This window comes from Pantherophis guttatus, chromosome 3 (assembly GCF_059756535.1).
Source record: "Pantherophis guttatus breed Tessera chromosome 3, ASM5975653v1, whole genome shotgun sequence".
In the NCBI taxonomy this organism is placed as follows: Eukaryota; Metazoa; Chordata; class Lepidosauria; order Squamata; family Colubridae; genus Pantherophis; species Pantherophis guttatus.
Window position 1 is genome coordinate 118,776,435 of NC_142065.1, and position 18,367 is coordinate 118,794,801.

General features: G+C 38.0%; 1 protein-coding gene across 1 annotated transcript in view; it reads right to left on the reverse strand.

Annotated features, from left to right (window-relative positions):
• LOC117662297 (uncharacterized) overlaps positions 1-18,367 on the reverse strand; it is a 270,416-nt gene that overhangs the window by 242,463 nt on the left and 9,586 nt on the right. The window contains exons 2-3 of the mRNA XM_087890722.1: positions 9,557-9,626; positions 5,299-7,701 (exon numbers count right to left, since the gene is read on the reverse strand). Coding sequence (XP_087746848.1) covers positions 5,299-7,701; positions 9,557-9,626 — 2,473 coding nt within the window. The remainder of the gene's footprint in view (positions 1-5,298; positions 7,702-9,556; positions 9,627-18,367) is intronic.

The window sequence follows — 18,367 nt, forward strand, 5'->3', positions numbered from 1 at the left end:
AAAAAGAAAACAACCACCCAAGTGACTTTATATTTGTATTCCATATAATGTCTATAGTGGTGTCTTTCATCCAAATTATTAATTCCAACCACCGTAATAGGGTAACAGCCAGATCATCTGCGTGCCCCGATCCCATAGCTCTCTTGCCTTGTAGCTCAGCATAAACGTAGTACATTTATCAAAGAATCAAAAAAAAAAGATAGTTCCAATCCATTCAGTTTAAGGCCCTTTTCACATCCCAAAAATACAGCACTGCAGAGGTCTGTCACTCTCCTCAGGATAATATAAACCAATACTTTGCCTCAGCTATCTTTTCATATGTCCAATCATCTCTTAGATAACTGGCATTACACTGTTGTTTAGTTTAAAAGTTTTTATTTTTGTGAGACCTGCTTCTTCTTTTCTTGACTTTTTGTGGGTTAGATCTCCATCCTGATTTCCTTTCTATAAATTGTATATCAACTGTTTGGTTTTCATGCTGATCTATAACTTGATCTTGTTGATTTTGCTTTTGTGGCTTAAATCTCCATTCTGGTTCTATGAGTTGTATATCAACTGATTGATTTCCATGCTGGTCTGTAACTTGATAAGTCATCACATTAGAATCCAGAGCCGCCTCTCTTGTATTTATAAGTAGTCCAGCTAAGACCTCTGAAGGAGAATCCAGAAGCGGCTCATCTACAAAGACCTCTGTAACTTGTTGTTTTTCCATTACTTCCACCTCCTTCCGCTTATCCTGAATTTCTATCTCTTGTTGATTTTGCTTTTTGAGAACCTTGTAGTAAAATTCTTCCGCTTTTTCAACAGTATTTAGTTGATATCTTTCTCCTTGATATCTCAATATTATACCAACTGGGACATCCCACCTGAATGAGATGTGTTGTTTCTTTAGCTCAGTCACCAAAAATCCAAATTTCTTTCTATCTTTTAGCATCTTGGGCGGCAACTCTTTATATATCCAGATCTTTCTTCCGTACAATTGTAGAGTAGAATTAAAGGATTTTTGCACAATATCATTTCTCATTTCTTTATCTGTGAAGTAAATCACCACATCTCTAGGCAATTGCCTTTGCTTTGCAATCCAAGAATTTACTCTATAGGCCTTGTCAATCTTACAAGATACCTCCTCAGGATGAACCTTTAAAATCCCGGCCAGAACTTGAGCAGATATTTTTCTTAAATCATCTCTATTATTTTCCTGTAACCCTCTCATTCTAACCGCAAATTCTGTGAGCCTGTATTGCATCATTGTAACTTCTTTTTCAATCCCTTGCTTTATATCTTCTGCATTGTAAGTCTCGTGACCAGCTTCCTTATTAGACTTTACTTCTAAACTGTTGTCTTGAATATTTATCAAATCATTTTCAATTCTTTGTATTTTATTATCCAAATTATAAATCTTATCATCAACTTCCTCCATTTTAGACTCTAATAACTTGATATTTGTATCCATCTTTATAACAATTTCTGAAAAAGCATTAGTCACTGTTACAATCTTTCGTTGCAAATTATCATACTTTAGTTGTATCAATTCTTTAATTTCCTGCCTAAATTTTTCAAAATTCTGGTTCACAGTCTCGTGATATCTTGCCATTTCCTCCAGGACAAATTCTTTTAAATTAAAGCCATTCTGCTGAATCTGTAAGCTCAGAACTTGTTCACATAATTGTAAATGGGGGAACACCCCCCCCCGCTGCTTGTTTGTCAGGCTTTATTAGTTTTAGCGCCATCCTGCCACACCAGCAAACTCTTTTTAAAGCAAGAAAACTTCTCCCCAAACAAGATCAATATCAAATCTCCAAAAAAAAAAGGGAAACTTAAAATCCACACAAAAGATTTTTTTTTTTGCTTTTTCCTTTTAAAGAAAAAGACTTCTCTCCAAACAATATCAATAACAAATCTCTAAGAAGAAACATGAAATAAGAATTTTTTCTCTGCACTTCTAACCAGCACTTTTGCTAGATACTTTGTAGCTTTATAACTTTGTAACGTTATAAGCTATTCAAACGGAAGGACTTTTACTTTCAGCTTTTCTCAAGCCTCAGCCAGTCTCCATTTTAAACTCTCCTTTTTCCTCCTTTCACTCTTCTTTAACTTTAAAATCAGTCTTGGGGTTAGAATACTTGCAGTTTAGGATCCCCGATCCAAATTTCATCCTGCTTATTCAGATGATCTGTTAATTTCGTTGACTGGTCCGGTTCCAGCGCCTGGCTCTGCAAAAAGGCAGAGTTCTCCCGAAGCCCGGAGCAGCGGCGAGCGGAAATAGGGAGCCACAACCTACTCGTCCCCAAGAGTAAAAAAAGAACTCTGGGGACTTCACAGAGGGCTCTACCTGCCCTCACCTGCTCTATCTCACATTTCCTTCAGGAAATGGAGTTGTTCGAGCCGCCTTTCAGATGTAAAGGCGGCTCTTTACAGGCAACGGGGCTGGCGGTCTCAGAGGACCATCTGGTGGCGATGGAAACCAGACCGGAAGCCCCAAGTATTCTTTTCTGATATGTTTCCTCCCTCCCCCCTTTCCTCCCCTAAACTGACAAAAAGGAAAATAACTATAGCTATGTAAAGTTGTGAGCCTTGGAATCTAGTATATTAGTCACAGAAGCTTCACTCTACATACTTGCCTTCAGTTTGATGATTTGCTAACAATAAAAGGATCTTGATAGACTTGAGCACTAGGCTCAAGTCCAACAAGATGCTGTGAAAAAGTAAGGTCCTGCACTTAGGAAAAACCAAATGTACAGCTATAGAATAGATGGTACTTGACTCAACAGTACTAACTGTGAGAGGGATATAAGTGTCCTAGTGGTCCTATCCAAGTATGAGCCAGCAGTGTGCCAAAAAAAGCCAATGCAGTCCTAAGATGTATCAAGCAGAGTGACAGCATCAAGATCACAAGAAGTGATAATACCACTTAATACCACCCTCGTGAGGCCACATTTGGAATACCACGTACAATTCTAGTCATCATACTATAAAAAAGATGTTGTGACTGTAAAAGGAGTGCAGAAGCTCCCTTAAGATAATTAAGATACTGGAGACTAAACCATACATTGAATGGTTGAGGGAACTGGCTGTGTCTAGTATTTCTTTCAACGTATAAATTTTTAACATTTCTTTTAACAAGAAAACAAGAAAAAAGTCAAGGAAACAATTGGTCCATAAATGGGATAAGATGACAAGGAGGTGACAGATAGCAGGGAGAAAGGAGGCCATAGAATACGATGAATCGTAGCAGAGACTGGGTATGTCTAGTCTAATGAACAGAAGAACTAGGGATGACATGATAGCAAGACTTCTACTACTTGATAGGCTGTCAGAAAGAAGACAGGATGGATTTATTCTCCAAAGTACCAGAAAGCAGGAAGTATGGGTGGAAACTTATTAAAGATACATCCATCTAAGGAAAAATTTCCTGACAATGAGAAAAATTAATCAAGGGAATGATTAACTCCTGTTGCCTGGAGTCATGAGTGCTCAATCATGATAGCATTTCAGGAATAGAACAACTATCTGTACAGGATGGTATATGATCTTTTACCTTGAGCAGCTGGTTGGAATAGAAGGCCTCCAAGGTCCTTTGAAGTCCTATGAGTCTATGAATTTTTGATCAGCATTCTTTCAATACATATTTCGAATCAGCTATAGATTCATTGAATTGACAAGGTATCAGGTTCACATTTAACAAACTTCTTAATCAGAAAGTTACAGTATACTTTGTCAAATGCCTTGATGGAATCAGTATGTAAGATGTTCATACCATTCTTATAATTTCAGTAAGTTGATGCAACACCCAACTGACCTTGGCTAATCTCAAGAAAATTGAACTGTAAGTATATAGATAGGGAAACACTAAGACATCCCAGGCTTATAACAATAGCAATAGCACTTAGACTTACATACCACTTCACAATGCTTTTCAGCCCTCTCTAAGTGGTTTACACAGTCAGGATATTGCCCCCAACAATCTGGGTCCTCATAAAATAGATTGTGAAGATAAAAATACTCCACAAAATTAAAGGACTGGAAAAGCACATCTATACTGAGAAAATTGTCTGATTAAACAAATAAGTTCCCATTTGACATGTTCTTGAAAAATCCAAGCAGATCTTTAGCATTTACTGCTTAATTGCTTTATGAGTTTCTCATAATACAACAGATATTCCTTGAGCTCTATCATTTTCAGCTATATAGGTTTGCAGACTCAGAATTCCCTGCCATCTGCCCTTTGCTGAGAATTCTGGAAGCTCAGCACCACACATCTACAACTTGACAAGGTTGGGAAACACTGGTGAGCCTCCCCACTATCAATGTCAGGCTGTCAAAACTACAGATCCCTTCATCTTATTTTGTTGAAGGTTGCAAGGATTTCCCTCTTCCAATCCCCTCATATTTCAATTCTCTCAGATTATTCATTCAGATACATAAAATAAAGACCTGGGTTTTCATATGATATAATCCGTTCCCACTCCCCAAACACATGCTAAATTGACACTTCTCAAAGATTTGAATTATAGAATGTAAGGATTGGGAAGGACTTTGGTGTAGGAAGATCATTTGATTCCTTGCAACCTCACAAAGTGTGACACTGCAGGTGTTGCAATAGAAACAGGATAAAAGAATCCACCTAATGGTTGTTAAACTGACAAGGCCATTCCAGTTTGGATTAGAGAGCTCTAGTACAAAGTAATATTTTATCATTTTATGAATATGACTATCCAGTTATCAGTTATAATTTCTGTATTTCAAACATATTACTTTTATCCAATTGTTAACTCCTGTACAATATTAGACTTTCTATTTTTAAAGTTACCAACAATATATTAACAAGATATAAACTTCCCAAACTTACAAATAATGTTCTGTGTAATCTAGTAGATTAATAAAATTTTAACATTTGCAATTTATGCTAGCCATAAACATTGTCACAAAAAGAGGCATTACATTGATAACTGATTCATTAACTAACAAAACCATCAACCATAGAAAAATCATTCATTATTGTTCACATATAAGTTACTGTCAAACTTTTTTGAACCTTTCTATAGCTTCTCAAATTAGAGAAATATTTTATCTACAAAAAAAAGGATTCATGATTTGTAATTCAATATATTTTCCACCAGTGTCTAAACCTAAAAATTAAATATTTATTTATTTATTTATTCATTCATTCATTCATTCATTCATTCATTCATTCATTCAATTTGTATGCCGCCCCTCTCCGAAGACTCAGGGCGGCTCATTATAAGCATGGATATAGGATGCTAAGTGGATGACAAGAACTCTAAGACCTGGACTCACCTTTTTAGCAGAATCTGGGGGCACATCCACCCCATTGATAAGTTCCCCATTATCTGCAAAGACAGGAATATTGGGACTGAAAATCATGTGATCGCTCTTGACACCAGCCTCTGCACTCACACCTGCCAGGATGTGGCTGTGGCGATTGGAATAGGACCAGCTGCCCACTTCGCTGGCACACACCAGGGTGGCCATGCCAGGGCCATACACCATGGGTTCCTTTTCCTTGCAGTGGCATCGCAGGGCCATGTAGATGAGAGTGGCCAACAAGAAGAGGCTGGAAACAGAGCAGATGGCAATGATCAGATAGACGTTGATTGAGTCCACCAGGGGCACAAAGTTTTCACCTGACCTTTGAAGATTAATATCCGTTTTCATTGTCTGACCATTTGTCGCAAGTGACACACTCAAGGTGGCTGTAGCTGACAGTTGAGGTTTTCCATGGTCCTTCACAAGAACCAAAACACTGTGGATTTTGCTTCCTTCTGATTCTTCTAGAGAATATTTGGTACTCACCTCACCACTATACTGCCCCACAGACCATGGACTATTGCTTTCTTCAACCAATTCATACTTTAGCCATGCATTGTATCCAGAATCTGCATCCAAGGCATGGACCTTGCCGACAATATGCCCAGGCATCATGGGGACCACTAGAAGAATCAGATTCTCTTCTGATGACCTTGACAGAGCAGGTGCATTGTCATTCTCATCCATCACAAAGACTTGAACAGTCGCATTGCCACACAAGGAGGGCATTCCAGCATCCTTGGCTCTCACATGGAACTCCAGCAGTTTCAACTCCTCATAGTCCAAGGACTGCAAAGCATAAAGTTTTCCACTCTCTGAATGTACAGAGATGTAGCTTGACAATGGCCAGAGCTTCTCATCTATCCAATAGGTGATCAGGGCATTCTCAGCTATATCTGGGTCCCCAGCAGACATTGTGAAGATGTGAGCACCAGGGGGATTGTTCTCCTTCACAAAGACTGTGTAGGAGGGCTGTGTGAAAGCCGGAGCATTGTCATTTATGTCACTAATAGGCACTAAAATGGTGAGACTAGAAGACAGTGGTGGAATGCCCTGATCTTCAACTGTCACAACCATCCTGTACTCAGCCACCTGCTCTCGATCTAGGACTGCACCAACGATCAGGGAGTAGTAATTCTTGAATGTAGATTCAAATTTGAAGGGTACACCAGTGGGCCAGAGGAAACAGTTTATCTGCCCATTGATTCCAGAATCCTTGTCAGAAGCACTGATTATGGCTACCACAGTCCCTGGAGGGGAGTTCTCTGCCAATGGCACAGAGAGAGAATTCACAGATAGTTCTGGAACGTTGTCATTCATGTCCAAAACCTCAATGAGAACTTTACAGTGTCCTGATAATTGAGAACTGCCGTTATCCTCTGCTACAATTGGAAGTTCATAGAACTTACTTTCTTCGTAATCCAATTTTCCAATCACTATGATCTCCCCAGTATCAGAATTTATACTAAATATCTTTGTGACATGAGGAGCTAAGCTATCAGTAAAAAAATAAGAGATTTCCCTATTAATCCCTTCATCTAAGTCTGTAGCATTCAGATTAATAACTAATGACCCACTGACTGTATTTTCTAGCAACTTTACCCTGTAAACAGATTGGTTAAACACAGGAGGGTTGTCATTGACATCCAGCACATTGATGACTAGCTGAACAGTTCCTGTGAGTTTTGGTTCACCCCCATCAGTGGCTGTCAGTACTAAACGATGCACAGGGCTCTCCTCTCTGTCAAGTGGAACCTTCAATAGAAGTACTACAGATTTACTCTCATCTTCATCATTTCCTGTATCAAGACTAAAATGGTTGTTCGGGCTGAGCTTGTAATTTAATAGAGCGTTAGTAGCAATATCTGCATCAGAGGCTCCCTTTAAAGGAAATCGAGTACCAGATGCTGTTATCAATTCAGCCATGCTCAGGATCTGTTCCCTGGCTGAGAAGATAGGAGCATTGTCATTAGTGTCTTTGACTTCAACCTCCACATGGAAGAACCTCAGAGGTTTCTCGACAATCACCTCCAGATGAAGGACACAGTCTGCATTCTTGGCACACAGCTCCTCCCTGTCTATCTGGGAATTTACAAACAAGATCCCATTCTGCAGATTTACCTCAAAATAGTCCTTCTCTCCTTTGGACAGCATCCGGAACATCCGAGGCACCAGCTTGCTCACCTCCAACCCCAGATCCTGGGCGATGTGGCCCACAAAGGTGCCATGCTGGGATTCCTCCAGCACAGAATAATGGAGCTGGCCGCTCCCCATTTTCCAGGCAGTGTGGAGCAGAAGCAGCTGCAGCAGCCCCTTCGGCCAGGTAAGCATTGCAGACACTGGCACAACACCAGCAAGCTCTTCTCTTTTTCTCTAAATATCTTGTCTCAAAGGTGTCATGAGCAGAGACCATCTACCCCAGCCATACTAGTTCACAGGTTGAATCTTGGCTTGTTGAGATCTCTCTGTTGTTTGATATTTCCCTTATAGATCTGACTGGCAGGAATGTCTGTCCCTTTAAGGGAGGGGCTCTGCATTTTCAGTTTCACTTAGAGGATTTCCTTAGGAAACAGCGACCTCCTGTGACTGAATTTCAAAATGAGAAACAGACTTCCACTCTTTATTGAGTCTGCGATACTTTTTCCTTCGAGGGCTTACTATTCCTTCATGTATCTCTGATATGTAGTTTTCCTTCTTTTGTTCTTTAAATATTATATTAATTTAAATCTTATATTGATGCCTTGGTACTCCCTGGCCATCTTTCCCACTGCCAATAGATGAACACCAAATAGATGGGGGGAAGTTGAAGTAGTTGCAACCATTTAAATCAGAATTTTGACCAAGATGACAAACATTGGAACATTAATTCCAAGGAAACTCATAATGGTATTCCAATGCTATGAAAGCAGAAGTATTTTTCTAGTTTTATTTCTGAGTCTTGGCTGGATATGCAGCTCTTGAACTTTTTAGGCGAACGACAAGCAGGGCAAGTTCTCAAAACTCATGTGATGTTTTAACTGGCTTATTCCTGAAATAGATTACATGTTGCAATTAATCTAACCCATGTATTAGAGTGCATTTCCAGAGTATAGTAACTCTTGGTTCTTTCCCTGATTAATCTGTTGTTATCAGTGCCATCACTGAGTCTATAAAATGTTATTCCTTACCAACATTTTATCACCAAAATTATTTTTAGGAGACCATAGAAGACATTCTAAATCATTAATAACGTCCCTGCCTCAGAATCAATAAATAATTAGGTAGTGAAACCAGTTTCAAAATTGTTTCTGTGTGATCCCTTGAAAATTATATTGTATTGGTATAAAAACTATGTATCTATGTCTCTGTTTTTGCATTTGTATTCTCTTTTTTTTATTTAGTTCCCTTTTTTATTCTGCATCACTTTTTTTACTTTCATAGATTTTTTATCAGTTTTTTCCGCAACTTATTTTCAGATGTTTAACATGTACTGTTCTGTACTAAATCTTTTGAGAAGGAAAAAAGTACAGAAATTCAAACTTTTCCATTTTTATATTTCATTTCAAGCAACTTAATGAGTCTGTCACTAAATAACCTTATATAATAATTTTTTCACTATTGTTTCCTTTATACTCATAAACATACTGACACACTGAACATCTAATAATCATAAAGGAAATTGTACTTTTATTTTTTATAGCTCGGAAGAAAACAATGGCAAACCTATTAACCTCATTAGCCTGGTGGAAAAAATCATGAATGCAGTCTTCACTAGTCAACCTTTAATCTAGAGGGTCTATCTGGGTTTGTTTTCACAAACATTTACTTTTTTATTGCTTAGGTAGAGTAGCCTGAATATAGAAACCATCCGACAAGAAATGTTTGTCCGTGCATGTAAAAGATAGTAATTTTCCACTGTTCTATCTTCTCCACCCTGTGATCAAGAAAACAAGTTAGGGGGGCAGAGCCAGCTGTCAAGGGGGAAAGCTGTGTAAAACAGCGCTCCGGTTTGGAGAATCGCTTTCAAAGCTATTTTCCTTCGGTCGGCGGACTCTTCAGAGTCCCAGATCCCTTGGAGGGGGAATCGGAAGAAAAGGGCGCCCTGCAGTGCAATTCTTGGCATCAGTTGGGATAGCAGATGGCAAGAAAGCCTCAGAGAAGCTGATTGGGGATAAAAGACGCCCACAATGGTGGCCGTGAAGAAATGACATCAGAGAGCTGGACAATGATAGCACTGGACTAGCCGGACAACAGAAACATGGAGCTGGGCTAAAGCGATCTTGGTATCTTCTTGCGAGTAAGCCAGGCGAAAGACCTTCCTGGAGGATTAGCAAAGAGGGAAGAGGAAAAAGGAGGCCCCAGGAAGGGGGAAATTCCCTCCAAAACACAGCAGCGAATGGCAAGTTTAGGGCTTAAAAGAGGCTATTTCAATGCAGGAGACAACGTTGTAGAAGTGAGGGGGGAAAGTTAAGGGAGTATCTTGCTATTATTGATGATTTGATATTATAAAACCAGTCAATTTAAAGTTTGAGAGTGAAAGTGCTGATTAATTGGAGATTACGGACATTTTGAAGAGTGAGTGATGGTTGAGTAATATAACAAGGAGCAAGGGTGACACCTACTGGCCAAGAGAAGAAAAGCTAATTCAAAGGAATATAAGAGCTACATTTGAGAATTTGCTGCTAACTAACTTATAAATTGGGGAGATCCTGTGCATAACTTTGGCTATGACAGAACTTGTGAAATAGTGCTCATTTAGAAACAGAGAAAACACTACAAGGCGGTGGTGATATGGGACACTTTTAAGAAGACATTACCTTTATGAGTACTTTTATGATTACTACTTTATTTTTTCTTACTATTTGATTACTATATTTTTTTCTATCTAATATATTAAGTAATGACGGCATTGATATTGAATGTAATTTAATTATAAATTCTGTTATTAATTAATTGTTGATATTGTTGGATGTGCTAGATCGATATATTGGAAGGATAGATTAATATAAGGATGCTAAATTTAAATGACATTTAAGAACATAGGATATTAAGGGGAAGTGGTGAATTTAAGTACTGAAAATTGAATTGTGGAATTAGTAATAGCTGGGGTGTGCTGGAGAAATACAAGAGGAATATAAGAAAGTGGGGAAGTTGGTGTAAAGTGGTTGGTGTAAAGCATTTCTAATTTGACAAGAATTGGTGCAGGGAAAAGGCAGGGGGTACAAACTATGACAGTGGAACTGAGTCCAGCAGGGCAAAGGTCCATCGAGGAAATAATGCAAAAGGAAAGGTCCAATTCATTCAAAGACTTACAACAAATGTTACAGACAATGCAGGATGTTATGCTAAAAAATCACGAGGACTTAAAACGAGAGATAGCAAAAGTAAGGAGTGATACAGAAGAATTGAAAGAAAAGATGAGATCAATGGACGATAAATTTGAATGCTTCCAGCAACAAATAATGAAAAATGAGCAAAAACTACAGGAAATGGAGGAGAGAATGGGAAGAGAAGAAAAAAGAGTGGAAGACATGGAAGAAAGACTGATACAAGCCAATAAAGATCTGGAACTGTCAGTTAACCATTTAGAAACAGAAAAAGCAGACCACTTCCTACAATTCCAAAATGTGAGGGAAGAAAACAGTGAGGACCTTCGGAGATGATGGCGGATTTATTGGCGGGTGCACTAGGAATTGGGAAAGAGGAAATGATCAACGAAATGGATGAAATCTATAGGATACATACTAATTATGCACATAGGAACAATCTACCCAGAGAAGTACATATTAGATTTATAAAAAAATCAATACGTGACAAGATCCTGCATAGGACCAGAGAAGACCCATTGGAGTTTAGAGGAAGGCAGCTGGTGGTGCTTAAACAGGTTCCCAGAAGGATAAGAGAACTACGACGACCCTACCAAAAGTAACATTCAAATTGACAAGAAAAAATGTAAATTTCCGATGATTGATTCCAGAGGGGATTATGGTATAGTGGAGTGAAAAAAGTTCAGACTGGACACTGTGGACAAAGTAGAAGAGTTTTACAGACAGAATTTTGGTAATGAAGGGGAGGTGGAAGAAAGAGAAAGAAGGGAGGATAGAGAACTAAGAGGACAGTCACCAGAGAAGAGGGAATCTCAAAGTAAAGAGAAAGGTAATGTGAAAAGAGAGAATGTAGATAATGGGAAAGATGATTATGGTGGACACAAAGAATACAAAGAAATCAGACAAGTTGTATTTAGGGCAACAAGGCCTAAATACAAATAGAGATGTACAAGAGGAAATATCAATCTTATCTGTAAATGTTAATGGGTTAAATGCTCCAGGAAAAAGGAAACATTTTTTCAATAAATTGTATAAGATGAACTTGGATATAATAGTTTTGCAAGAAATGCACATAAAAAAGCAACATCACCATCTATTAAAATGTAATAAGCTAGGCAATTTGTTTATATCTTCATCACAGCACAAGAAAGGGGGAATTGTTATGTATGTAAAGGATGGAATGTTGGCTAAACAAATATGTAAAGATGAAGAGGATAGAATATTACTAGTAGAGTTAACCTTGAACGGAAAAAAAAACGATCTTGACTGGAATATACGCGCCAAGCAAGGGTCAAAAATTATTCTATAAGAAATTGTATAACATGATAGGAGATTTAGAATATGATAATATGTGGATAATTGGTGATTACAATGTGATTGTGGATAGAGAACTAAACTATAGGAATGATAGATCAAAGAAAAGTATCAGAAGAATACTACCTAATATATTTTTTAAAATGGTGGAAGAACTGTCTAAAGGATAGTTGGAGGGAAAGAAATGGGAACAAGAAACAATATACACATTACTCTGGCAGACATCAATCTTGGTCGCAAATTGACATGGCATGGGCATCAACGGAATTAAATTTAGAAATTGAGGAAATTAATATTGATACAAATTCATGGGCAGATCACAATCCTATTATAATTAAATGGAAAGGACAAAAAAAGATAAGGAGGTGGACCCTAAAAAAAGCAATTCTAAATTAAAGAAATTAAATTAAAGATGGATGGACAAATGAGCTTGTTTTTTCAAAGTAATAAAAAAGAGGATACAAATAGTCAAAATCTGTGGGATATGGCCAAAGCTTATATGAGAGGAATAGCAATAACATACATGGCTAAAGATAATAAACAAAAAAGGCAGCGACAGAAAAATCTAGAGGAGGAGCTTAGCAAATTGGAGAAAGAATTACAGGAAGAACCAAAAAAGTGGGAATTGAAACAGCAAATAGATATAACTAAACATAAATTGAATATCATTGAAAAGGAGAGTATGGTGCAGCAAATAAAAAGTATCAAACAAAACTTTTTTGAGAATGCAAATAAGCAGGGACGTTGGTTGGTTTATAGATTAAAAAAGTGAAAGGAAAAAAGTCAAATTAGTAAATTATATAATGAGGAGGGAGAAGTAATATGTCAAAATGAGGGGAAGAAAAGGGTGGCCTATGAGTTTTTTAAAAATTTATATGAGGATAAAGGAAAGATAGAGGAAGGTAAGATATTGCAATATCTGCAAAAAATAGGACTGCCAAAAATTCCGACGGAACATAAAGACTTATTAAATAATGAGATAACAGCATTTGAAGTATCTGAGGACATTAAAAAACAAAAAAGTAACAAAGCACCAGGTTCTGATGGGTTGCCGTCAGAAATTTATAAAAATCATCAGGAAATTCTAGGCCCATTGTTAGTAGAGGTATACAATGACATACTGAATGAAGCCAGGATACCAACATCATGGAGGGAAGCAACTATTACACTGATTCCCAAGGAAAATTCCAATTTGACTCATATCAAAAATTGTAGGCCAATATCTTTATTAAATTCGGATTACAAAATTTTTATGTCAATTATGGCAGATAGATTAAAAAAAGTATTAGAGAAATTTATTCACTCTGATCAAAATCGCTTCCTGCCCAGAAGGCATATAAGGAACAATATTAGGACTGTCTTAGATACTATAGAATACTATGAAGTTCATAATGAGAAACAAATGGCATTGATATTTTTTTTTTTTTTTTTTAATTTGATTTATATGCCGCCCTTCTCCGGAGACTCAGGGCGGCTTACAGTGCGTTATTTATCAATGCACAAAAAGTCTTTGATAACATTAAATGGGATTTCATATTAGGACAACTAAATTATATGGACTTTGGGGGGGGATTTATAAATATGTACAAAGCAATCTATTTTGGACAGGAAGCCAAAGTTGTAATTAATGGGGAAACGACGAAAATTTTTCCTATTCAAAAAGGAACAAGACAAGGCTGTCCGCTATCACCATTACTATTTATTCTATCACTAGAGATTTTAATTAGAACAATTCGAGAAGATGAACAGATCAAAGGCTTAAAAATAAGGAGAGAAATTTTTAAAGCACAGGCATTTGCGGATGACCTTGTCTTTATTATTGAAGAACCTGTGAAATCTGGTGTTAGGCTGATGGAAGTGCTGGAGAAATATGGGGAAGTAGCAGGCCTAAAAATTAATAAGGAAAAAAACGAAAATAATAGTTAAAAATATGACCGAAAAGCAAAAAAAAAAAAAAGAATTGGAGGAAAAAATAAATATTCAGGTAACGAAAAAAAATTAGATATTTGGGGATTCAATTGATGGCAAGATGCATTACACTCAAAGAAGATAATTACGATAAGTTAATGGCACAAATTAGGTCAGATTTGGAAAATTGGATGGAAATACAGTTATCTTCAATAGGTAGGATAGCTACCATTAACGTTAATATTTTACCGAAAATGTTGTTTCTATTTCAATGCATACCAATTCGGCTCCAAAAAGATTTTTTTACAAATTTGGAAAGATATATTTCAAAATTTATCTGGCAAGAGAAAAAAACCGAGATTAAAATTATTACAAGATGCTAGAGAAAGAAGTGGATTCGGCCTACCAGATTGGAGAATATACTATCAAGCAGCGGCTTTGGTATGGATAAGTGAGTGGATGCATCTCAAAAAATACAAGCTTATCGGCACTAGAAGGCAGGGGTGAAATCTAAAAATTTTTGCTACCGGTTCTGTGGGTGGGGCTTAATTAGTGGGCGGGGCTTGGTGGTAAGGTGACTGGGTGGGCATGCCCAAGTCAATGTCACATCTTTTCCCTTTTTTAACCTACAAAACACAACACAACACAACTGGCTCACCCACAATGTAAAAGCAGCTGTGCTAGACCCAAAATGGCTCCACAACAAGCAGGAACCTCACACAGTCACAAAAAGCCCAAAAAAACAACTTTCACATGTTACACACACACACAACACAACACAACACAACTGACTCACCCACAATGTAAAATCAGCTGTGCTAGACCCAAAATGGCCCCTGCAACAAGCAGGAACCTCACAGCCATAAAAAGCCCAAAAAACCAACTTTCACACTTTACACACACAAAATTCCACATACAGCTTTGTGAGATTTTGTGTGTTTGTGTAGTTAGAGTGAAACACTACAGAAACACACTAAATCTCAGAAAGCTGCACAAATATTATTTTATTTTATAAAATTTTTTTTATAAAAGCAGCTAAATTTAAAACTTCCTAAACTTTAAATAGCTAGGTCTAAAAAAAAGAACAACTAAAAAAAACCCCAATTAACTATTTTTTTAAAGCTCCCAAAGGGGAAAAAAACTTACCCAATAGAACAGGGGTCTCCAACCTTGGCAACTTTAAGACTTGTGGACTTCAACTCCCAGAATTCCTCAGCCAGCTTTGCTGGGAGTTGAAGTCCACAAGTCTAGGCAGGAAGGCAGGCAGGCAGATCGAGTTGCTCACCGATTAGCACAAATCAATAAGGGAAATTCTTCAGCTTGTTGGAAGTGTAAGACACCTTTGGGGGATTTCTACTATATGTGGTGGGAATGCTCAAAGGCAAAAAAATATTGGAATTTAATAAAGAGTTGGCTTGAAGAAATTTTATTAATAAATATAGAAGTCAAGCTGGTATTTTTCCTTTTGGGAATGACAGAGGGTAAATATAAGAAAGATACAAATTATCTATTATTGCATATACTCACAGCGGCCTTTTCTCAAAAGTGGAAAGAGAAAGATACCCCAACTGAAAAGGAAATATTACTAAAAATACTTAACTGCACAGAAATGCAGACTTACCTAGGAGCTCAAGGATAAATGTGAAACACAGTACTATATAATCTGGAAAAAAATTTACGAATGGCTAGATAAAAGGAGGATAGCTGAGACAAGGGTGTAGTGTTGTAGTGTTGGATGAGAAATATATACGTTATGATGGATAAATATGTATGTAAATTACATAAATAGGTACAGGGATAAATTAATATTCTCCTGGCCGGGTCTGGCCACGAGCAGCACCGGCAGGCAATGGGGTGCGTGTGCATAAGCGGAACAGGGCGGCAGCCGCGCACATGACCCCATTGCCTGCTGGTGCCACTTGTGACTGTACCTGGCCAGGAGAACTGCAGCAGCCAGAGGGATGGCTTCGCAGCAGAGCTGCTCAGAAGGCAGCCAAAAATGACCACCAGAGGCTGGAGGCTGCTCAGCATAAAAGGCAGCCTCCCCTCGCCATGTCCCCCCCACAAAGTGTGAAGGCAGGTGAGCGAGGTGGGCGGTGAGCGGGCAGCGGCTCCAGGGCAAGGCCACAGCCAGGGAGTGGTGCATTCCCCGACCTGGCTGAGGCAGGCGGCAAGTGGGTGGCGGCTCCAGGGCCCCAGGAAATGGTGCATCCCTGGGCCCCGGCCCCCAACCCAAGGCGAAGGGCAATTGGGTGGCATGCATTGCTTACCTTTAGTGAGCTGAGCATAGCTGGCCAGGTGATTAGCTGGGCCACGTGGCAAAGGCAACATATATAGGGCAGGTGGGATGGGCGGGGCAAGCAGCAAGCAGCCAGAAGGAGCAAGCGGTGACTGGGGGGCATGGGCAGGGTCAGTCAGAGGTAGTATTTACCGGTTCGGTGAACCAATTCAAATCACCGCTACCAGTTCGCCCGAATTGGTCCAAACCAGTCGAATACCACCCCTGATTACAGGCCACTTGGCAACCAGTCATGAAGGTGATTTGATTGCCAAATGCCCAGATAACAATCAAGTAACAAGGGGACGCTGCAACAGCCATAAGTTTGGATCATTAAGCATAGCTGTAAAAATGAAACATTCCAATCTCAGAGTATTCCAAAACTCTCAGCAACAGTTTTATCTGGGTTGAGCCCATCAAAATCTGGTGAGAGATCAGGAAGAACCAGTATGACTGAATTACCCTCGTATCAGTTCAGTCAGAGGTCATGTGTCAGTCAGGCCAATGATCTCTCTGTGTTATGTCCAATCCGAAACCTGACTGAAAGAAATCCAAATAATCTGTTTCCTCTAGGACCCTATGTAATGACAACCTTCTCAAAAATCTTCCTTGTTTCAGAGACTTCCAAAATACTCAAGTACAGATGGATCCAGTGAAGTCTTTTTAAAAACAGTAGGAAAACTGCTATGATTACTTTCAGTTTTATTTGTTCTTTGAATCAATTACTATCTGTTTATTAGTATATCAATTCAAGGTTTGAACCTCCTTCTGAGTTTGAAGATTTTTGGAATGCTTTCCTTTATTTCCCCAAGTCTGTTTCTTTCTTCGATGTTGTTACAGATCTTATAATACTGTTTCTTGACTCTTCTAAAACTTATTTAAAATTCTTTGTTAGGTTTCTGTCCTAACATCTTTGTCTTTCTTGGTTCTGGCTTCTTTTCTGGGAAAGTTCTATTTTTTGTTCTATGGAATTGTTTGTCCCACAGTTCCTTGTATATTCTGGGCTTCAAAGCAATTCTGGATGTTCTCCTTTGAAATACTACAGTTAGTCCCTGGTCACATCTTTGTTCTTATAATTCTTCTACTTCCTTGTATCAATGATATGGTCAATTCAATTTCTGCATAATCTATCTGGGTGTGTCTATATTTTTTTAACTTTTGCAACCCAGTATACATAACAGCACATTTTGCTTCCACATTTTATTGAATATTCAAATCGCAATTTGACCATAAAACCTATTGACCTCCTCTTTTTCTGCATCAGTTTTGGGAACATAAACTTAGATAATCAGAATATTAAATGAGGTCTAATTAATATTATTTAGTTATTGGTTGCAGTATAGCCAAGTACTGCTCTTTTTCTATTCTTCCTGACTATGAAGGCAACAGTCTTATTTCTCTGTTTTATTAAAAACCTTGTTACAGAAAGTTACAGTATACTTTGTAAAATCAGTATGTAAGTTGTTCATATCATTCCTACAAGTTGATGCAACACCCAGCTGACCTTGGCTAAACTCAAGAAAGTTGAACTGTGAGTACATAGATGAGGGACCACCAAGACATCCCATGCTTATAAAATAGATTGTGAAGATAAAAATACCTCACAGAATTAAAGGACTGGCAAAGCACAGCTATACTGAGAAAATTGTCTGATAAACAAATAAAGACATGTTCTTGAAAAATCAAAGCAGATCTTTAGCATTTACTGCTTAATTGCTCTATGAGCTTCTCAGGACACAACAGGAGTTCCTTGTGCTCCATCATTTTCAGCTATGTAGGTTTGCAAACTATAGAACCCCTAAGTTTATTTTGCTGAAGGTTGCAAGGATTTCCCTCTTCCAATCCCCTCATATTTCAATTCTCTCAGATTATTCATTCAGATACATAAAATAAAGACCTGGGTTTTCATATGATATAATTCTTTCCCACTCCCCAAACACATGCTAAATTGACACTTCTCAAAGATTTGAATTATAGAATGTAAGGATTGGGAAGGACTTTGGTGTAGGAAGATCATTTGATTCCTTGCAACCTCACAAAGTGTGACACTGCAGGTGTTGCAATAGAAACAGGATAAAAGAATCCACCTAATGGTTGTTAAACTGACAAGGCCATTCCAGTTTGGATTAGAGAGCTCTAGTACAAAGTAATATTTTATCATTTTATGAATATGACTATCCAGTTATCAGTTATAATTTCTGTATTTCAAACATATTACTTTTATCCAATTGTT